We start from the raw sequence: 23,336 nt of genomic DNA on the forward strand, positions 1-23,336 counted from the left end.
CCAAAGATGGGTCAAGCAGGTAGTTTCAGTGTTTATTGAGCCGGGCGCAGAATTTTTTTTTGGTTTCGCTCACGAGGTGTGTGTGAGCTTGTTCAAGAGATTTTGTTGTTGCCTTTGTAACCTTCCAATCTGTTTGTCGGGCCAGGTGATTGAGAGAATAAGTTAGTTTGTCCTGTGGGCAAGCCGTTTTGAATTCTTTGTCCAGCTGGTCTGAGTGTGAGTCTTCGCTCAATTCTGAGTGAGTTTTGAAAATTTTCTTGTCCTCAGTTAGTGCTATGCGCGATGAGTCATTAGTGCTAAGTTCAACAGTCATTTTTGGGCAAAAAACAAGTTTAGTTGGTGGGGCTTGTGTATTTTATCGATCGCGTTGCCCTGATTTGCATATATCTGTTTTCATAGAAATAGGCGTTTTAGATGAGTCTCTCTGCTCAAAAAATGATTGATTTCGTTTTTTTCAAATAGTTGATAGGTTCTTGCGCAACCGGGTGGTTTTTTAATGGTGGTTTGTTGGCTGTCTCGTTGGGCTGGGGTTGTTGCAGTGTAGCGAAAGTGCTTTTTTCTGAACAGCTGGTGTTGAGTGTGCTAAGTCGACCCCCCTCACCAAAATGATCAGTTGGATTGATTTTTGTTAAACCTTCGGGTAGGTTGCTTTCCAGATTAGTTACTTATATTGTTTCAAGTTTGAAATTTTTGTGTTGATTAGTTACTTATTTTGTTAAACCTTCGGGTAGGTTGTTTTCCAGATTAGTTACTTACATTGTTTCTAATTTGAAATTTTTGGGATATAAATTAAGTTCTGTGCTTGCAAGTAATGAAAACGCTGTGGAAGTGGCCGCGTGATTTGCTGTTGTAGTAATGTAATTTTAAGGAAAACCGTATGAATAAGTAAATTTAGTCATAAAAGGTGAAGAAAGAAGGTTGAAGTATAAGAGGTGTAGAAGAGTGCAGTCTTATGATCTTTTTAGTTATTTTTATGTATTGGAGATGGTCTAACGGGCCAGTATGACATCGAAGACTAGCAGAATTAGATTTTGGAGTCCCAGTTTTTTTCTGGCTCGTTTCGTGAGACGTAGGGGCGTAAAAGAAGTTTGTCGAAATTAATCAATGAGGATGAAGTGGCTTGTAGAATCTAGCCATAGGGGTAAACCCTTCCGAAATTTCTAGGCACTGATTCAGAGCAGCATTTTTGCTCAGGCAGAAGACTAATTTTTGTCGATTTTTTTTTATAGCTGTTCATGAATTGAATAAGAGAATGAGCAGGAAATAAGTGTACTAATGAAGGGTCTTAGCGCTACATGAAGAGGAGCCCAATTTTTTTTGATGGGGATAGGTAAAGAGAGTTAAATACAGCGACCTAGCTGTCGTGTAGCTCGAAATCGCCACCGATGTTTTCTTCGATGTCGTGCAGAATGAAGTGATGAATTGGGCTGTCTTTTGGGCCATGTGTTGGCAAAATGTCTCTTCGTGGCGCACTGTGATTGTTCCGCAAGGTAGCAATGAAGAATCAGATAAGGTGTCCAATTTGATGTTAAAGTCGATGTGGACGTAGTGGTCTAGAGGGAAGTGGATGGGTGTACATGGTATTGATGGTCGTTAACTTCAAACGTGAAAACTTCGTTCATTTTGTCCATTGGCTTAGTAATTCATGATTTCGAACTCGCTGAGGTATGACATTGGGGTTTCCAGATCTTCAAGAGCCTTGTCGTAGTCATCACGGATGGAGTTTATAAGGTCTGTTTGGGACATGTCGCTGTTCAGGAAACCAACGAATAGACTGTTAGTGGAAAGGTTAGTGACATAAGGTATGATCCGCAATTAGTCTAAGTAGTAAAATAAGGATGGAGAATTGATCATCAGGAAATACCAAACCGGAAGCTGTGCATTGGTTGTCCTCTATACTCTGATATTTGGTGTCCTTGATCAGGTAGATGGCTATACCATGGTTGTTTTGGCTGTTGTTTGGCTGTTTTGGCTATGGTTGTTTTGGCACTTTTCGCGGTAATTCCTGAGTTTCTCTATCGGGAATTTGTTCCAAACTCCGGATATATTTGCGTAGAAAATTTCATGGCGTGCATTTTTGTTTGGTTCAAGCGTAACTGTATCAAACGACATAGTTGATAGAAAAATAGTTTCGGGTCAAAAGGTAACTTCGATGTAGCTTCGATTGTTGTATATTTAGTCTGAGAATTCGGTTTTATCGGAAGGTTAATGCACTGGGTATTTGAAAAACTGATCTTCTGAAACGGCTGATACCTTAAGAGGCGAACAATTTTTCGAGAATAGGCTGATTATTTGAGAACTTCGCGCTGAAAATCTGCTTATTGAACTAAGGAGATGCTATCATTAATGACGAAATAGGTTACTAAATGTCTGTAACAGTGTTAAGTCGAAGTTGTGGTAATTCAATTCAACGGTAATTTAGGGGCCAGATGAGACCGCAACAATTCAAATAGCTTGCTTTGAAATTTTAAAACAGAGAAAGAGGCTGATGTCGTGGGCATTCTATTCAAAGGTAAATTTTGACCAAATGAAGCCGCAGTAACACAATTAACTTTTCCTGTTAGTTTGTCGCACCGAAGTTAGTCCTCTGAATTTGATAATAGCGCATCGATTTATGTGGGCCCCACTTGATTTTGCTAGCGTTTTTTGGTATCGTCAAATAATTATAATTGCTTCAAAAGCTAAGGTTTTCCTAAAGAGTTAAACTCGTATCCTATGCCATTATTAGGATCGGGATGAAAGTCATTGCTCTCTAGTTTCCTTCGTAGAGCCGATTTGTGACTGCGCTTTTTAATTTTCTTCGTAGAGCCGATACGTGACTCTGCACTTTATTTGAAAATTGATAAGAAGATTCTTTCACAAGTGATGTTTGTTTGATTTCGTATATCCAAAAGGCCAGAATTTGAAGATTATAGCTGTGTCTCGATACTGTTGTCGGATGACCAGTACAAAGTTATTCATAGTATTGAATTGAAGATAAGATTAGCTTTAGTAGAAAAGGGGAATCATGCTTTTTTAATATTCTCAGTCGAGGTAGGACAGATATCTTGTACATTATTTTCTGAGATGAGTCTCGCTGGTGCATAATTTGCAAAACAGCGGGCTTGTGTTTGTGCAGCCTGGCCTGTCGTTGACAGTCTGAGGTAGTTCCTGGTCAGAGATTTGACTTGATTCCTGGTCTTCAGATCCAGAAATGTCTTCCTGCCTATCTTGACAGTAATCAGTCATAATAATCCGCCTGGTCAACTAAATTCGGTGGTTCGTATTCGTCTTTATGATCGGTGTAATATTCTTCGTTTTATTCGATGCCGTGATCGACATTATATCTATCGTTTAAATATGAGTCGACTGCTAACTTTTGACTGCTCTCTGCGTACTTTGTATTTGATGAATTTGCAGATATATGCCAAATTCCGTTGTCCTGATTGTATTTGCTGGCATTAGTTTCAATGGCTGAGATTGCAAAACCTTCTTGTACTTGAAGGACATTCCGCCCATGAATTGCTCTCTTACTCGCCTGTTTCGCTCATCTGCTCGGATTGTTCCTGCGTCGCCGTTATCTAAAATAGTCAAGCTTGCTAGACGATTCAAATCAGTTAGATAATCAAGTGCTTCTTCATTTTCGGATTTGAAAACTCTGTTTTGCAATTCAAAGTCATTTTCTCGGATTTGGTCAGGCCCTGCGTATCGATTTCGCAATTGCTCCAAAGCTTGTTCGAGATCATTTCGCGCAGCTTGAACAAGATTCGAATCGAAATTAAGCGCTTTTCCATCTAGATGGAGATTTAAATAATGAACTGGCTGATTTTGTGCTTCTGGTATGCTGGCAACAATTATACTTGCGCGAAGAAGTCCTTCGAATTGGCTCCAGTTTTCATTAGGGTGTCCCGAGAATCTCTTAAGTGAATCTTGAGGTGGGTTTAGATCAGCCATTGATGGTAATTGGTGCTAATGAGTTTTAAAGTAAGAGTCGCTGTTCTCACAACTGGTGCATTTTGTTTGGCGTTTTTTTGAATGTTCAGAACAGTGTGGCGGTATAAGTTTGAGTGATTTGCTGGTTATGGTGAGCTGGTTAAGGCTTATCTGATAATATGTAAAGAAAGTGCATAAAGGTGATAAACTGATGACAGTTAAGGCGGCTGTTTAAAAATACTCTCGAAATGAGCTTTTGATTTTGATATCTTCAGGTCTTCGATCAATTACTTGTAGCTCTGCTATACGGCTGTTGATTTAGCAGTTGTATTGGTTAAATACTTTATCTTATGACAACATATTGGTATTTTTGGTTAGTTTTTGGAAGAGCATCATCATCTTCGCAAAGGGAGATGATGTGGTTCTGGTCGCTCTGAATTTTTGTTAGGACGATGTGGCTTATCGCATTGATGGCCTCGAATTCGGAGATTTCGAGGAGATAATGCGTCGAGTCAAGCTATAGTGAATAAATGAGGAACTTATGCTTCAAGGGAGCTATCTCCGTGATAAATGAGAACTCCGGTTTCGGTTGTGATAGCTTATGGTGATGAAAGAAATGTGGATAAGTCATTGGTTGCTTGTTCCATTGAATGTGAAAGTTGATCCCAGCAATTTAACCTTGTCGCCTTATGATATTTCGGTACTTAATCAAGAAGGGGGCGGAAGTCCACATGACACTGCGTTGAATTTTTTAATGAGTCCATTGATGTTGTGATTGTCTTTGTCTTCTGGTAAAATTTTGATGCTGCGTTGTTGGGTGTTTGAAGTAAAGGTGATGTAACATCCGTTTTTCAAATGTTGAACGTCAGATAAGTGGAATAAGCCTGTGGATTCCATGTGCTAGGAAAGTTTTTCGGCTAAGATTTTTGCAGAAGAAAGGTGACCATGTTTGTCGCCATATTATAATGTTGCTATTATCTTGGTGTTTTCGTTATGTTAATATTATTCTTACCTATCGCAGTCATTTTCTCGGTTCGTCCAAAAGGTTCTGTTTTCTACAAGTTAAATTACAATTCTGAGTTACAGCTGAAGGATATATACTTGTTATCTCCGTAATATGGGGGTTTTGTTTTTCAATCAATCAGGGTTTTTCAGGGCTTTTGTTTATAAAAGACTTTTTGAAGGGGTTTTAACAAAAGAAACCCTAGGTTCCTGATACATTGGCTAATCGATCTCACGTTTGAGCCGCTTTTTCTTTAAGTTTCCTATGTCGTTATGTTTTGAAGATTATGGGATCTATAAGGATTTGCTGCTGAGTATGATGGAGTTTGAAGCCCTATTTTTGACGAACTTATATACTCACTCAAAATTCACTCAAAATAAATCAAAATAATAAATTGTTTGCAATGTAGATTCCATTCACTGTAAAACTTACCACATTTACAACCAAATGAAATCTCGTTGCTAGAATGCCCTGGAACTTTGCAGAGTAACTGTTTTTAAATGCAAATATATTTTTGATCAAGTGTTAAACGCATCAAAAATATACTTAAAAAAATGGCAATTCTGTTGTTAAATCTAATGAGCTTGAAGCATGAAAAACTATGATAGATGATCGAAACAAAAACGTTTGATACTTTTTGGTGGTTTGCTGGTTTTTTCGTCATTTGCCAGTTGTTTTGCCAGGAGCCAGTGACGGATTTAGGGGGGAGGTGGAGGGTGGCCGGCGCTTCTCCCCTCTCACGTATTTGACCCCCTGACAACTAAAAGGGTAAAAGGTTCGTGCTATCTTAAGACTTAAGGCCTCGATTTTTGGCGGGCTGACCCTAATTTTTTCTATGCTAGACCTTATATAATAATTTTGAAGGGGGAGCGCGCGCCGAAAATTTGCTATTTTTGGTCACAATTTTTCAAACTAAGCCTTGAAATTCGTTTTTAAGGCCTGTTTTTCAACGCAAAACGTTTAGCCAAAACAGGGTCTTTTTAGTGCTTTGGGAGTGCTCTGAAAATCAATTTGGTCGACCTAAAATGGGCGACAAACAATACGCCCCTGCCATTTCCTGTTTTCGGGTAAAAATCACCTGAACAAATAATCAAGCACTTTTTGTGGATGTCGGGGAAAAAATATCCATTAACCAATAAACTCAAACACAATATTTTGAAAATTTTCCACGCATAATTGCTTGTTTAGAGTAAAAATATGGGATAATTTTGCATAATTTTTTAGATATTAATCTAGTAGTTCCAATTTTGCACCGCCGAAGTTTTTTTGAGGGAGTAAAGCTATCAAGTGACGCTCTTTTCGTGAATTTTGGCCATTTAGGCTAAAAAAATTTAATTTTTTTCTAACTGAAAACTAGTTTTGTAAGCTTCATTTAGCGTTTCCTTGACAATAAAGAAGAATTTTAAAAAATTTTGGTGCACACAATTTTTCGAAAGTAGTTTTAAGTCTATTCTCTGTTATATATTTAAATCACGTCAATCTCACTCTTATATCACTATCTCACCATGGTTAAGTTTTTCAATGTTTTGTTTTTGCATTATTAACGAAAGAATTTATTTACGTTGAAGCTCTACCGTTTAATGTGAGGCTTAAGAATTTTTTTGATTTTTCTGTTCGAATTATGTGTTCAATTCACCAAGTTTGAAATTATCAGTCCATTAGTGCGATGATGTCAGGGTTTCGCCCAAGGCTTACGAATTTGGCCTCTAAATATGAATACCCAAATCTTTGAGTTTACGAGACAATTTTTGTTATTTTTTCCAAAGTGATCAGAGAATTTTGGCTTCAAAGTTTTCACAGAATTTGAAATTCGCAAGGTTCCTGTATTTGTGCGCTTTCAGGGTATTCTTAGGGGCTGTAAATCTTGCCTCCAAGTGTGATTGCTCGAATCCTGTTATTTTCCGATATGTGACATTTTTATTATTTTATAATTGGTAAAAAATAGATTAAAAATTTCTAAAAATTGGAGTTTCACAATCCTATAGCTGGGTGCTGCAAGAGTAGTCTCTGATGTTGCAAATTTTTCCTCTCAATTGTATTGCTAAAATCTTTTTACTTAATCTTTAAAAAAACAGTAGTAATGATTGGGGGGTTAGGGCGTACCCCTCACTTATGGCTCCTATTTATTAATATAATTTTGCAATAAACTATTGTACATTTTTCTGTGACCACGCGTACTTTACAAGCTATTGTTATTGTTCCGACTTCCGATACGCAAGTAACGGAATATTTGTGCTCGGGGTGGGTTTTTTTTTCTTCAGACAAATTTCGACTTTTTAACTAGCCATTTTTGACGGAATTTTTTTATATCATTCAAAAAGTATTGTTGTCCTGAGCTTAAATTTGAAAAGATATTTCACCTGTGATCATTTTTCGTAGAGTTATGAGGGTTTAAAGATTGCCATTTTGGCCATTTTGACCAATTTGGGACAATTAACGCGCGAGGATCCAGACGACGCCGCCTTCCAGTGGTGGATCCGACATCTTGGGCCCCACCAAGATGCAAATGGCGTCAAGCCCCCCCTCACATTGGGTCGGGAGAAGCTCAGAAGTCTCCGGGTTTTCGGTTACGGAGCGTCTGAAGCCGGCCAGGCTGCTCCGTCTGCTCATCCTTATACTACTACTCCGCTCCGGCATTAATCCAAACCCTGGTCCAGGGCCTTACTTTTGCTCCCCTTGCTCTTTCCGCATCAAACGCACCCAGCCCAGTGTCTGGTGCCACATCTGTGGTTACATTCACCTTAAATGTAGTGGTCTTACCCACCTTAACCAACACCACCCTGACTACTATTGCCCTACCTGTACCTCTACCTACATTTTACCTCCCCCAGGCACCAGGTCCTCTAACTTGACCACCCCCAACTCCCAAACTTGTTCAACTTCCCTAACCGCCCCCAACCCCACCTCCCTAACCCCCCTCCCCCTCCCACCCTTCCCACCTCCTCGAATAAAAATTCCTCCTCCCAAAATCGCGCAAATCGTAATCGTGTAAATAGTGTAAATAACTCAAGTACAAACAACCATTTTAATCATACTGCTGTTAATAATGTAAATAGTTCACCACACCCCGCCAAAGGCCTTTTAAAAATCCTTCAATTTAATTGCAACGGTATCTCCGGAAAAGCACCCGAAATTGCTGCTTTCTTATCTCAAAATCAAATTCATATTGCTGTCTTCCAAGAAACTAAATTAAGAAAGAAATCTCGAAACCCCTCACTAGGCTCACACTACACTTTAATTAGAAAAGATCGAGAAAAAGAAGGGGGCGGTCTCCTCATAGCCATACATGAGTCGATACAATACGAAGAAATAAATATTAACAACGATGGAACACTAGAGGCTATGGGCATATCAGTGGTAGCCAGTTCATCCAAGCTTCGTATTTATAATTTCTACATCCCCCCTCGCTCGAGCTGTCCCCCTGGTTACTCTGCGTCCCTTGCCGAACTACTTGAACCTGGGGACGCCTTAGTACTCGGGGATGCCAACGCACATTCACAACTATGGAACTCCAACATCGAGGAAGATCAACGCGGCTCTGTACTTAGCAAAGAAATAACCGAATCCACCTTTGCACCATTAAATGATGACACACAAACCAGAGTCCCTTTTAACTCAGAAAACCAACTCTCGTCACCAGATATTTCCCTCTCGTCCCAATCGTTCTTACTCTCCACATCATGGACCCCAATTAAATCTCTAGGATCAGATCACCTACCCATTCTTCTAGAACTACCCTTGGATGATTTTATAAATTTTTCACCTAAAAGGACTTTTATAAATTTTTTAAAAGCAGATTGGATCAAATTCACAGAGGAAATTGAGGAGGGTTTCTTTTCAGCGGTTCCACCTTCCGGAGTTGCCGCCGGAGAGAAATTCTTGAGGGACCTGGTGCTCAGGGCAGCACGCCACCACATCCCCGCTGGCCGTATTCGCCACTTCACTCCCTCTCTTTCCCCCGAGTCCACTGCCCTTGCCGCCGAAAGAGATTTCAGCCGACAACAAAATCTCCCCCCAGAAGTCATATCCCAACTGAACTGTAGACTCATGAAACAGACAGCAAAGGACAAAGAAAATAAATGGCGAGAATTCCTCCGGACTTGCGACTACCGCACTGGTGCCAGAAAGTTCTGGAAAGTGGTACGCTCCTTAAATGGATCTAAGTCCGTGGCAGGAAGACACCCCATTACTTTTGGTTCTAAACCCATACACTCACCTCGTGATATTACCAGCTCTTTTAACAAACAATTCACCAATGCCAGACCCCACGCCTCTGACAAACTCGTTCGTATAACGAGAAGAAAAATTGCCAAACTACCGCTGTCAGACAGCCCAATTTTTACCCCTGAAAATACTAAACAAGCCATTGCAGACAGCAAACCATCGCGAGCGCTAGGTCCCGACGGCCTTTGTAATATACACCTTAAACATCTCGGCCCACTTGCTACTCAATACTTAACATACCTTTTTAATATCTCTTTGTCCGAAAACATTATCCCCCAAATTTGGAAAAATTCAAAAATTGCACCGCTTCCAAAGCCCAATAAGGATCTTAAACAATCAACATCTTACAGACCTATATCCTTACTCTGCCCAGCAGTTAAAATTCTGGAGAGGCTCGTTCACCCCATCTTTACCAAACATCTCCCCAACGCCAAACACCAACACGGCTTCCGCCCTTTTCACTCCACCACCACAGCTCTCTCCACTCTCGAATTTTACATTTCAGACGGTTTTAACCAAAATCGCCCCCCTAAACGTACGGTACTGGCCACACTTGACTTATCTAAGGCTTTCGACGTGGTGTGTCATCGCTCACTTGTGGAACTCGTTCATGACACTCCCCTCCCAAGAAGTCTAGTCCGCTGGCTAAGTAATTACCTTAATGGTCGACAAGCTGCCACCTCATTCCGTGAACACACATCCCCCCATCGAATAATCGACTGTGGCGTACCCCAAGGTTCTGTTTTATCACCCACACTCTTCAATTTTTATGTCCATGATGCACCGCCACCTCCCGATAATGTAAACCTTGTTTCGTATGCAGACGATTTCCACCCCTTCGCAAGCAGTTCCAATATTGATATCGCCTCAAATTCCATCAATAGCTACCTAAAAAGGCTCTACGATTTTTTCACCTCACGCAAACTAAGTTTCGCGTCCTCTAAAGGATCAGTTACACTTTTCTCCTCTTATAACAAAGAATTTAATAAAACACCTAGTGTTCTTTTAAATAACGAGGCGCTACCCCTAAACAAAAATCCAACAATCTTAGGGGTGACATTTGATCCAACACTTTGTTTTGCCACTCACTGCAAACAATCCGCTGAAAAGGCCAGACGCAGGATCGGAATCCTGAAGGCATTAGCAGGATCAACCTGGGGTCACTCCAAAGAAACCCTCCTCCTAACTTTTAAAGCTTTAATTCGCCCCATACTTGACTATGCAGCCCCCGCATGGTCCCACGCATCAAGTAACACCTCCATAAATTGCCTGCAGGTTGCCCAAAACCAATCCCTTCGCGTTGTTACTGGATCAAATCTAATGAGTTCCACTGCCCACCTGCACAGTGAATCTGAAATCCTAACGGTCAAAGACCACCATACCCTTCTGTCATCTCAATTTTTTATCTCTACCTATCGTTCCCACCATCCCATTAATTTTATACATTCACATTCCCCTCCTCCCCGTCTACTTCGCCCCTCAATTATAAGCTGCTTCAAAGAAGACACCCAGAAAATTTTAACCGACTTTTCAGTCTACGCAAACCACCCTCTAGTTCTGGACGACCGAGATGAAGTCGCCACTTTTATTTTTAACTACTACAAACCAATTTTAAAAGACAACCATACCTCCCTTGTAACCAAGTTCCTAGCCGAAACCCCTCCGTCTAAAGTTATTTGTATCCCTCCCCCAAAGATTGACCCCTCTGAAAAATCTCTCCCACGTCCCACGCGCTGTAAGCTCTCCCAACTCCGGTCTGGCTACAGCCGGCTCCTTAACACTTACCTATCCCGCCTCGACAGCTCCATCTCCCACCTTTGCCCAACCTGTTCCCTTGCCCCCCACACAACATGTCACCTTTTCAACTGCTCCCAAAACCCCTCCCCACTCACCCCAGCAGACCTGTGGCTTCGGCCGGTAGAGGTTGCTAAGTTCCTTGACCTGGAGACAGAAGAGCCCAACCCGACCCGCGTGGGCTAACAACAACAACAACAATTAACGCGCGATATAATTCGCGCTATTAACGCTTAAGCGGAGATTTAATCCGTCTTATAAATCGTTCCAAATTGGTTGAACGAAGCTTATTTGACATAATTGATTTGTTACAAGGAACGAAATCTCTCTTTTTGTACTTTATATGGCGTGTGGGGGGATGATTTTCACAAAAAATTTCAAATTTTAGAAAAAATTTTCTTTTTATTTTATTCCATTTGATTTTTTTATGCATTTACTGCTGCTCCATAAACCTTAAAAGGCAGTCGGAATATTCAGGGCTTCGCCCTGATACGAGCAGTCTTGTTTTTCTTTTAAAGTTAATTGTATTCAAAGTTGTCAAAGTTCTTATTTTTTTTGATGCATACAAAAAATCTTCCAGTTCAACCGTGGTTATGCTTTTATTTATTTGCGCAGCAACCGGTTATCAATACTATTTGCACAGAAACTGGCTATCCTTTTTTTCTGGTTGAGATTATTGTCGTGTATCAAGACAACCCTTTTTGGTGGAATCCTAAAACTAAAATCACATAGAGATACCTTAGCATCAATTTTAAATTTTTTAAAATCAGTTTTTTTAACAATTATACCTTATATTATGCCTAAACAATTATGCTTTGGTGTTTTTCGAAACATTGCCGGCAAAGTTATCAGAAACAAGTTTTAAATATAATAATTTTGCCGGCAATGTTTAAAGAATTCCATTTCGAAATTACCAGCTGTGATTTTGCGTAATTTTGATGCTATTGATTTCAATTTGGCATCAAAAATGTTCAGAAAGAGCATTTGCTGACTAAGTCTGAATAAATATGCTCTCTTTGTGATATGGAGAGATTAACAGTAAATACCCCTAGTATTGATTCTAGTTATATATTTTTTCTTTGGTTATGTTCAGGCATCGAAACACCTTTTTTCGTGTATTCTGTTCTTATCACAATCACATTAAGACTTTGCTCCCTTAATGATAACGCATCAAAAGTCTTTAAATAAAAAAGTTTTGACTTCACAATTATTTTTCGAAGGCATATGTCGGTCATTGTAAGCGCTTATTAGACGTAGCTGTTTTTGAAGCCTGTCCTCAATCTTATAGGCTTTGAAGCTAGGCAGTCAAGTTTATTTTTTGTGTTATTCACAAATTTCTTTTGACGCAAAACGGTATTGATTACTATTATTCATTTAAATTGAGCTTAGTGATGCAGATTGCATTCTAAGAGCTTACGCCATTTCTTAAGCCAATTACTAAAAGCTCCTATTTTAGCGGTCAAATAAAATTTCATCTTTTCCATTCAAAAAATTTCAGAGCTGTTTCAGTTTACTACGTTGCAATTCCAATCGAGTGGATATTTTAGCCGAGCGTGTCTAAATTTTTTAAAGCGCTTTGTGTTTTTACCATTGTTAGCTCAGCTATCTACATGTGGTATATAGCTGAGAAAAAGCAAGGACAAGTTATACCATTTACCATGGTACGTGATCAGTTGGACGACAAATACAGAGCCGATTGCTGATTCGAAACATGACTGAAAGTGCTATTTCGGGTATGAGTCAATGATGTGTTTTAAACTAAACAAATGGAAAAAAAACAATGTGTTCTTTTCCGACTTTTTGTTCTTAGATTAGTTTTAGTTTCAAAGAGAAACTTAACTCAAGATGTGTTTCCATTTGGCGGTGATGTTTCTTGAATGCTGCACACTAAGTACGAATCCTTAATAATCACTCGAAAAATTAATTCAGATGTAACCATGCTTAACATTTGAGTCGAGCTCGAAAAAAAAAGCATTTGCTGACTAAGTCTGAATAAATATGCTCTCATGTGTTTATTTCCAACATTCGTGGTTCCCTTTTTTGTTTATTCAGGCTGAAAATTATCTTTTTTGAACAAATACAAAAGAGAACTAGTTTCTGGTGCCGTCAATTTTGACGACCTAAAGAAGTTGCAGCTTCTTCACATTGACAAGCGGAAAGGTAAGCTGATCAATCGAATCAATTTCGACATCCACATCCTGAGCTCCCCATTGAGGGGTTCATAAAGGTTTATACACCTCGCTCGGTTTTCATAATTTTGATAATTATTCGGCCAAAAATGAACAGAAGTGTTTTTTTTTAGGGAGGGGGAGGTTGGGAGTTGGTAACTTGCATGCAATTGCAATCACCTGTTTGAAAGAAAAAAACAACGTCTTAATGACTGAAAATCTACTGCAGACGCACATAACTGGTGGAATATTTTCATTTTTTCTCTGCGAGTCAGCACCTTTTTTTGACGGGTCTGATTATAAAAGTGCTTTTCAGGCAAAAAGTGGCTCCAATGCCAGCTCTGTCAATGAGCTTCTAAGTGTTTTGCGGGCAGTTTTTGTATGTCCAAACTGAACCTTAAAAACTTGACTTTAACGTTTCAGCTAGTTCTAAGAAACATCAAGCAAAAAAATGGAGTTTGAAAAGACAAAAAAAAAAGAGTTGAATATGTGAAGATTTCAGCATTTATTTGAATGTTCAAAATGCTTCAAATTCATCATAGAAAACGATTGTTGAATCAAATATATAGGATTTGATTGCCTAATATCGATTAAATGTATCTGTCTCGCACTTGCAGACTGAAAGAGCAGAATCGAAGCTCCATCTAAAAAACTTTTAAATAAAACAAAAAATTGCGTATCTCTTAAAGTTGTAACTCAAGCCATATGCGGTTTTTACTGGAATTACTTTTTTGGCCGGTTGTTTTAAGTTGAAATGGATTTTATTTGAGGTGTCTAGCTCTGTTTGTTTTTTAACATTTAAATCTCAGGCTGTTTTGCGTCCACGCAGGGTTAAAGCGGAATAAACCTGCAGGCAACTATAAACTGATAATTTTTTTCCCAATCATTTCGATCATTATGCAATTTGTTATGTTTTTTACTCTTCCATATAGTGCCATAAAGTGGTTGGCTTGGAGGGTAACGTGTCTGACTGTTGAGCGGAAAGCCAGCACTGAGATCCAAGTGGATGTCACTTTCATTGGAGAGACTCTCACTTAGATCTAATCAGAAGAGCCATTAGATGAATGCAAATAAAGAAACGCAAAGAATCCCGATCTTACTAATTCGCTTTTAAATATTGCTTCATCTTTTTATTTGTTTCCATTTATTTTTAGAAAAACTGCCTTATTTTTGAGGGAAATTTAGTTTTACACTTTAACATACCTAAAGCCGTCATTATTGTTCCGACTTTCGATACGAAAGTAACGGAATATTTGTGCTCGAGGTGGGTTTTTTTTTCTTCAGACAAATTTCGACTTTTAAACTAGCCATTTTTGACGGAGTTTTTTTATATAATTCAAAAGGTATTGTTGTCCTGAGCTTAAATTTGAAAAGATATTTCACCTGTGATCATTTTTCCTAAAGTTATGAGGGTTTAAAGATTGCCATTTTGGCCATTTTGACCAATTTGGGACAATTAACGCGCGATCTATTTCGCGCTATTAACGCGTAAGCGGAGAGTTAATCCGTCTTAGAAACTTCTCCAAGTTGGTTGAAGGAAGCTTATTTGCCATAATTGATTTGTTACAAGGAGCGAAATCTATCTTTTTGTACTTTTTATGGCGTGTGGGGGGATGGTTTTCATAAAAAAATTTCATATTTTAGAAAAAAAAATTCCTTTTATTTTATTTCATTTAATTTTTTTATGTTATTACTGCTGCTCCATAAACCTTAAAAGGCAGTCAGAACATTCAGGGCTTTGCCCTGATACGAGCAGTTTTGTTCTTGATTTAGATTTAACGGTAAAAATTCTTCTGTGTCCTCTTTTTTAAACTCTATTATTTCTTGATTTCTGAATTTACCTTGTTTTGTTCCGAATAATCTTCACCCCTACGATAAGCAAAGGTATTGCTATCGGGTAGAATACTTTTTTTCCCGTAACTAACTTTGTTCACAGAATGGTCAAAATTAGAAATGGTCATTTTAGACTCAATTCATAGAAAAAATTCATGTTTTTGTGCATTTGCGTTCCACTTGGTCTGGAGGTAACCAATACGCCTGGGACGGCAAAGTCTTGGGTTCTAACTTGACACGCGCTGTTTTTTTTCAAACGGGAATTATTCAATTTCAAAAAATTGTCGGCTTACTATTTCTGTGCTTGTGTTTTGTCGGCTTAGTTGACACATCTAGGAATTTTTTACCTTCCCCTCTGGATTGCTGAAAATGCTAAAAAATCGTAACAGAACTTATAGTTTTTCATAACAACATTTTTTCGGATTTTTCCCCTTTTGTTCCGCTTGATAGCTCTCGGCCTATATAAAATCAGCCTTCAAAAATGCTGAAAATGCTAAAAAATCGTAACAGAACTTATAGTTTTTCATAACAACATTTTTTCGGATTTTTTCCCTTTTGTTCCGCTTGATAGCTCTCGGCCTATATAAAATCAGGACTATATTATATCGGCTTAGTGACCTCATTTTGTGTCAGTTGACGAGAAAAAAAAATTGTGCTCTGATGGTAAGTGTGATTTAATAATTCATTTTGATCGAACTATTTTTTTCGACTTTTTCTATTTTTATTTCGACAGCGGCTTTCTTGATTTGTATCGCAAGTGGTGCGAAGCTCAACGTAGCCTCTGTGTTAATCTTGACAGCAATTGCCTATCCTGGTTCATCCGACCACATCCTTTAGGTGAGAACGAAGTATGGCGGAGGGTGTTTTTTTTCAGCTGATTTTGACAGGGCCAAGTGTGGTATTAAGTCAAACCCCTCAGCCGTGGTTAGGACTCATAAAAAATTCTTAAAGGCAACTCAACGTCAAAAAAATTATCTGATTTTTTTTCTTTTTCAGAGGAAATTAAATAAAGGTTGTCAGGAATTTGGTTAAAGTGTGACATCCAAATGTAAGGTTATAGTCGCTATCGTTTATCCGTCATTCGTCATTTAATCAATTGGTTCTGCGCATTTAACACAACATTTTGCTCTTCTATTTCTTCAAACGCTTTATAGTATTGGTACTAGTATCGCCAAGTAGCATAAACTAAAGTGCATATGTATCTAGCGCTAATCTTAAAAAGGTATTCTGTCGAATTCACTTTTCAAAATGATTTTTTCGGTTTAGTGTTGTCAATTTTTGAAAATTTTATTTTATTTTTTATGTGGTGTTCAAGCCCCCTGTTTCATTTGATAGGGTAATCCCTATGTCATTGAAGGGCCACCATTCTCCGTTAGAAGACGGAGTACGTCCGCTTTTTTTATAGTCAATGCTTAAATATATTTAGCAGAGTAAGTTTGCTGTCGTCTCAGATGGCCTTTGAGGTCAATGTCATACGTTTTCATCCAAAGTTTTCTTCTACTTATACTGTTTTAAAGGTTCGGCTTTGACCTGTTTTCAAGAAGGACAGCATCTTACCTGTTTTTCAGTCGCTGAGATAAACAGGAAGCAAACGAGGGGAAAATTTGAATTTACCTAATCCCAAATTAGCTGTAATGTTATCTGAATGTTTTTTTGCTTTAGAAAGCTTGTGCAACACAGAACTGTTCAGTGTACCATGCATTAGGAGATGACCACAACCACAAACAAATTGTGCTGCCGCCATCTTATTGTCCTATGTCTGCTATTGGAAGTTATCTGTCCAACCAATTTGGCCCAATATCCTCTTTATAATTTTCCCCTCCTCCCCATACCCCTCAAAAATACTCTTTTGTTGTATTCGAACAGCATTATTGCAGAAAAATGCAGAAAAATTGATTACAGTTTGCAAACTGCTTTTTTGTGGTACTAATTGACGCCTAAAAGTTATTGTAATTACTGCAAAAACTTGCACATCATTCTGCAGTGGCTTGCTCGAAAAAAATGAAAATCTCATAATTCAGGTTAACACAATGGTAACAATAATTTGTACAAAAACTTGCGCCTCTATTTAGAAACAAAATTTTTCCGACGATGTTTTAACAAGTTTGCCTCGTCACATTTTTATAATTCTGTTATCGTTATGTCATAGTCGTTTTTGTAATTTTGTCATACCTTACATCGGAGTGTAAAAATTGTGCAAATTACTTCATCTTTTATTTTGTTCAAATCTAGGGCGTTTTGTTACGATCTGCTATCGTTTATATCTGATCAAAGATTGAATAATTTTAACTATTGATATCTTTGAGGTTAGCACAGATATCGATTTGTCGCTATGTTACCACGAACCGAGAAGCAACCTCGTATTATAACGAAGCTTGAGCAAAATTTCATTTTCTCGTATTATTTGCTATAGCCTTTTTAACACTTGATGAACTTTGGAACCAAGTTCACAAAAGCGACTAAATTGACATCATACAGCTCATTTACTTTCATCCTTGTCTCTTAGTAAGTTTGACGAGTGATGCCAGTTCACCGCACATTATCGACCGATCAAATCGTACTAGCGGTTGTTTCTGCTGCCGTTGGTACCTTAATTATTATACTACTGGCTATTATATTCTACCTTCTTCGAACCAGAGCTTCGACATGTACGAAACCGGCCGCTACAGATGAAGAGAAACGATATGTGCTGGACCTTAGCAAACCCAAACCACCGAACGGGGGATCTCTGATTTCCACTGTTATTTCCGAGGGAAAGCCTGGCTTCTATCCACACGGAGTAAGTCGCCAGGATCACCTCAACGTGCCACCGGGACAAATCAAACACAGCCGGGTGCATTCATTATCGGGTGGTCGCAGTAGTCCCTTTGTGAGGGAAAGCTCGGCATCTAGCTCTTCGATCCAAACTCCACGGGGTAGTAGTATCAAAGATAGAAGACCTTCGGGATCAGTGTCGCTAACCTTGAGCATCCCATCATCTGCAAGTCAAGCATCAGTCGCTGGGGGTCCTCAGAAGTCCAGTTTTTCTGGGCGCAGCACGCCGTTGTCTAGGTCGAATTGCGATGCAGAAATTTTAATGAAAACCTCAAAACCCTTAACAGTCTCAGAACTCGACAATTTGGTGCAAAATTTGAATCTTTTGCCCGATTTGCCAGTAGAGTTTATGTCATTGCCTGCTAATCAGCAAGATCGCTCAGAAATACAAGGACTAGAAAAGCACAAAAATCGGCATGAGCAGATGTTGCCGAACAATAGCAGTCGGATCCGACTTAGTGGCAGCCGCTATAGGTCAGTGAGTTCTGGATATATCAATGCCAATTTTATCAGTGGCTTACAGAGAGAGCAACAGTTTATTGCTGCCCAAGGTCCCTTGCCTTCTACTTTAGAGGATTTCTGGTGGATGATCTGGCAGGAAAACGTGTCCATTGTAGTGATGCTGACAAAACTACGGGAGAGGAATAAAACCATGTGTGAAAAGTATTGGCCAATTACTAATGCAACATTTGGTGATATTGTAGTTAAATGTGAGTACAGTTTCAACCCCAAGTCGAAATATCAGCTAAATGGATTTCTCATAGCCGAGATGGAAAGTGCCAATCAACGGCACGTTCGCCAGTATTGCTACTCGGATTGGCCCGATAAAGAGGTCCCCGAGGACGCCTCGGCCCTATTCGCCATGATGGAGGCCATTACGAAACACCAACGTGAACAGAATAACGAGTCGTGTGAGACAAACTCGGTCTCTCCGACGCCTCCGGGTCCAATATTAGTCCACTGTTCTGCCGGAATCGGACGCACCGGGTGCTACATAGCTCTAATGTCGGCCATTGAAAAATATGAGACGGAAGGAAAAATCGATATTTTGGGCACTGTGGCCAAATTGCGATTAGATCGAGGCGGAATGGTTCAAACGAAAGAGCAGTACGAGTTTATCCATAAGGCCTTACTTCAGTATATCAAAGAAAGCGAGTCAAAGCAAAGGAAATTTTTCACTGAAAGCGGCAAGGAACTGTGAAGCTTTCAATGAGTCATTTTTGCTCTCGTTTATCAAATGCCCATTCTACGAAACGAATAGGCTGGAACTTTGCACGGCCCAAAATTCCGATCCCAGGAACTCAAAAATAACGGCGACTCTAGGTATCTTATTTAGATTTTCAAAATATATTCTGATTGAGAGTGATTTTTTTTTGTGAAATATCTGTCCGTCCATGTTTAGATTGAATTTATTCTTTGAATTGTTTTTATATTGTTCCGACGATTTGAAAAAAGGGTAGGAGCTTTGTATTCGGGTGTTTTTTTTCTTTTTTTTCTCCGCATAATCAGGTACCACAAATTTTCAATGGAATGAGTGGAGTGATATATCATATTAAAGACCTTTCAGTCGTGATTCGAACGACATTTAAAAAATTTCTCAATATCGAGAAAAACCGGTTTGAAATTGTTGATTTTTGGTCTAATTACGAGCGAGTAAGATGAGCGAGCAGGCTCATTTTGTTCTTCAACAAAAAAAGTTTATAACAAATAATTATCGGAATGGGTCGACTGATATCTCATATTAAATCCCTTTTAATCCTGATTTGAACAATAAAATTTTTTCGAAAAGTTGTTCCAGTGTTGAGAAAAACCGTATTGAAATTTTTGAGTTTTAGTGCAATTTTGAAGGATTAAAGCAAGTTAGCAGGCTTATTACAGAAAAGCAAGCCATGAAATTTTACTCAAATTATTTTTTGAAGTTTTAAGCTCCATTTTTGGACTAAAAAAATTTCAAAAATTCGAAGCAAAATCTGCAAAACATGAAAAAATAGTTTTTTTCTTATCATTTTTGTACAGAAATAGTTGCCCGGCTTACTTCTTTTACCAGAGGCGGATCTATGACTTACTCGAGGGAGGGGGGGGGGGTGGCTTTTCAAAAAATTCGAAAATTTTGTGGACATTTTTTTAGGTCGACCAAATTGATTTTCCGAGCTCTCCCAAAGTACTAAAAAGACCCTGGGATGTCAAAATTTTCTGCGCCGCTGCCAAATTTTGAAAAACATGCCAAAAATGCGTTTTGAGGCACTTTTTGGAAAACTGTGACCAAAATCGCGTTTTTCCGGCGCATGTAGCATCTGATTTTTCACTAAGCATTGGTCTGAAAACACATGGTCTTCAAGGACATGTTAGGTGCTTGAGTACCAGAGAACTGCGTTCCTGGAAAATGCAAAACCCCACAACAATCATGTTTATTCTATCCCTATCCCATAACTGTCCTAGAAATAGAAATTTCCGTATCACTTGGCCCTTTCCATTGATTTAATGTGGTTTCAAATTGTAAAAAGGAAAGAAAAAACAGAAACGCACCCGAAGACAAATTTCCTCCCTATTTTAAGGGTCGAAACAACAGAAAAAAAAACTTAAATTGTTCGAATCACAAAAAACAGAGAATAATTGAACTATTCAGGCTCATGTGAATAACAGTGGCACAACTGAGAGACTAAATATTTGCAGCAACATGAATTGTCTACAGATCATTCTCAAAGCACTCAACAGATGTCTACAGCTGCACTTGTGATAAAAACCCCTCTTTGGCACACTTCAAAGTGAAAAATCCTGATTAAAGCGTATCAATATAGGACTTAAAACTCAAGGAAAAAAAGGAACCGCCTTTCAAATGGGAGCAACAAAATCAACAACAAAAACAAGTTAAATGGTGAACACAGATGTTTTTGTAGTATTAGTGAAGGGAGCATGATTTTTGAAGTACTAACAATGTTTTATTGAAGTATTTCTTTTGTCTTCATCTTCATTCAATCATCTTATGAAATTTTTGTAGGACCCAACTTCATGATGCGAAATTTGTATTTTGATTGCAATAAAAGATTAATAACTTCCAATTTGCAAATGAAGCACTTTCGTAAGGATACTCACAAAAAGTTCGCACTTCAACAATACGCAAAAATGGTAAGTAACACTTAACATAGAGTAAAATCTGTTTGTCAAACATTTTCATTTCCAACATCAAAATTCTCAGGGACTGTCCACCTCCTGAAAATTCATCTATATCTATCTCTACTCTATTTAAATGCGTGCGACACGTATATTACCATGTTTAAAGTTTTTTTTTGCAACAGTTAAAGGCATAACGTATCTATGCGTGGTTAAGCGATATCGTATATTGCAATGCGTGAGATTTTTTTCGATTTTCCAATTCGAATCTAGTGTTTTTTCTGCCGAAATTAATGTTAGCAACACAAAATTGAGATGCCGACAGAGTTTCCACAGCGGTTGCGAATATGATGTCCAATTGAGAATGCCCAAATCCTGTTAGTGTACAAGATAAGTCGATTTCTAAAAAATTTTCAAAGCTTTTCAGAAAACTCAACTTATAAAATAGTTTACAAAATCTTGAAATTCCCAACCCTGTAGTTGGGTGCTGTCAGAGTACTATCAAGGATTGCGAATCTTGCCTCCAGATATGACTGCTGAAATCCTTGTAGTTTTTGAGATACGACGTGTTTCATGATTTCCTTTTTTTTTTTCGAAAACTTAGATTTTAAAAACTCAGTAGATTTCAAATTCCTAATCTTTTAGTTAAGTACTGTCATGGTACTCTCGGGAAGTTAAAGATATAAATTTTTCGCCCAAATGCGACTGCTCAAATGCTCTCAGTTTTCGAAATATGACAATTTTTCTGACTTTTCAAAAAATTTTCAGAAGTCTTAAATTTCAAAATTTTTGTCAAACGATGAAATTCTCAACTCTTTATTTGTGTGGCTGTCAGAATATTATCGGGGGTTGCAAATCTCATTTCTAATTATGAACGTTCAAATTTTTGTAGTTAACGAGATCTGACGTGTGTGGTGATTTTTTTAAAGTTTTCAAAAAACTTAAGTTCATTGTTCTTTTCAAATTCGAAACTCCCGAGCATTCAGTTGGAAGCTGTCAGAGAACTATCGGGAATTGCACATTTTGCCTTCAAATATGATTAATCGAGATTTAGTTTTTTCAGCAAACTTAAATTTAATTCATTTTTATAAAATTCCAACTGAATTTTGAAGACCTTTTCTATGTAATGGGGGAGAGGACTGTCAGAGTATTTTCACAGATTGCTAATTTTGCCTTCAAATATGACTGCTCTATTCTTTGTAGTTTTCGAGACCTGACAATTTATGCGGGTTTTTCAAAAAAAAGTTTTCTGGAAAACGTAAATTTGGTTTTTCTTCTTCAAGTATTGAAATTCCCAACGCTTTAGTTGGGGGCTGCCTTATGTGGTTACTCAGGACTTTTTATATTTCCTGATGTGACGTTTTTATGGGTTTCTCATTTTATTCAGTTGGAATTTTAATTCATTTTTATAAAATTCCAACTGAATTTTGAAGACCTTTTCTATGTAATGGGGGAGAGGACTGTCAGAGTATTTTCACAGATTGCTAATTTTGCCTTCAAATATGACTGCTCAGATTTTTTCAGCAAACTTAAATTTAATTCATTTTTATAAAATTCCAACTGAATTTTGAAGACCTTTTCTATGTAATGGGGGAGAGGACTGTCAGAGTATTTTCACAGATTGCTAATTTTGCCTTCAAATATGACTGCTCTATTCTTTGTAGTTTTCGAGACCTGACAATTTATGCGGGTTTTTCAAAAAAAAGTTTTTGGTAAACGTAAATTTGGTTTTTCTTCAAGTATTGAAATTCCCAACGCTTTAGTTGGGGGCTGCTTTATGTGGTTACTCAGGACTTTTTATATTTCCTGATGTGACGTTTTTATGGGTTTCTCATTTTATTGAAATTTGAAAACCTCTTCCTTGTAATGAAGGTGACTGACAGAGTATTTTCAGTGGCTGCTAACCTTGTCTCTTAATATTACTGCTTAATTCTTTGCAGTTTTTCAGATACATTTTTTGTGATTTTTTCAAAAAATTTTCAGAAAACTTAAATTTAGTTGTTTTCTTCAAATTTTGTTCTTCAGTTTCTTAAGTTGGGGGCTGCCAGAGAACTCGAGGAGATTGCGAATCGAGCCGCCCTATATGGTTACTCAGGACTTTTTAAATTTCCAGATGTGACTTTTTTCGAAACTTAAATTTAAAAATTTTCTCAAATTTCGAAATTCTCAATCCTGTAGATCATTTTGAAGAGTTAAAAATTTGGAGTCTAAATGCGACTGCTCAAATGCTTTTAGTTTTCAAGATGTGCCGTTTTTAAGTAATTGCAAATTTTTCAAAATAGTTTTTTCAAAACTTGAATAAAAAAACTCATAGAAAAAACATTTGAATTTTTGAACCCTGTTTCTGTTTAGTGTCTGAGTACACTAAAAGGTTCTAGATTTTTTTTCCAACATATGCGGTCTTTTTATGAGTTCTCAAAATTTCGAAGCACCGGAGGAGTTGCAAATCTAGCGCCTAAATGCGACTGCTCAAATGC

At 38.1% G+C, this 23,336-nt stretch overlaps 1 protein-coding gene across 4 annotated transcripts in view; it reads left to right on the top strand.

The window, feature by feature from the left end:
* The window catches only part of LOC134844494 (tyrosine-protein phosphatase non-receptor type 7-like), a 35,715-nt gene extending 16,541 nt beyond the window's left edge, over positions 1 to 19,174 (top strand). Inside the window, exons 1-2 of one of the 4 annotated variants that reach the window (XM_063861199.1) lie at positions 12,303 to 12,666; positions 16,597 to 19,174. In XM_063861199.1, the coding sequence (XP_063717269.1) occupies positions 17,456 to 18,949 (1,494 nt within the window). In that variant the 5' untranslated portion in view covers positions 12,303 to 12,666; positions 16,597 to 17,455 and the 3' untranslated portion in view covers positions 18,950 to 19,174. Of the gene's footprint in view, positions 1 to 12,302; positions 12,667 to 12,773; positions 13,094 to 14,861; positions 14,883 to 16,596 lie in introns of those variants that run through there. The other 3 variants (XM_063861198.1, XM_063861200.1, XM_063861197.1) reach the window with 3 other exon arrangements.
* The last annotated feature ends 4,162 nt before the right edge of the window (positions 19,175 to 23,336 follow it).

The sequence above is a fragment of the Symsagittifera roscoffensis genome, chromosome 4, assembly GCF_963678635.1.
Source record: "Symsagittifera roscoffensis chromosome 4, txSymRosc1.1, whole genome shotgun sequence".
Taxonomy (NCBI): Eukaryota; Metazoa; Xenacoelomorpha; order Acoela; family Convolutidae; genus Symsagittifera; species Symsagittifera roscoffensis.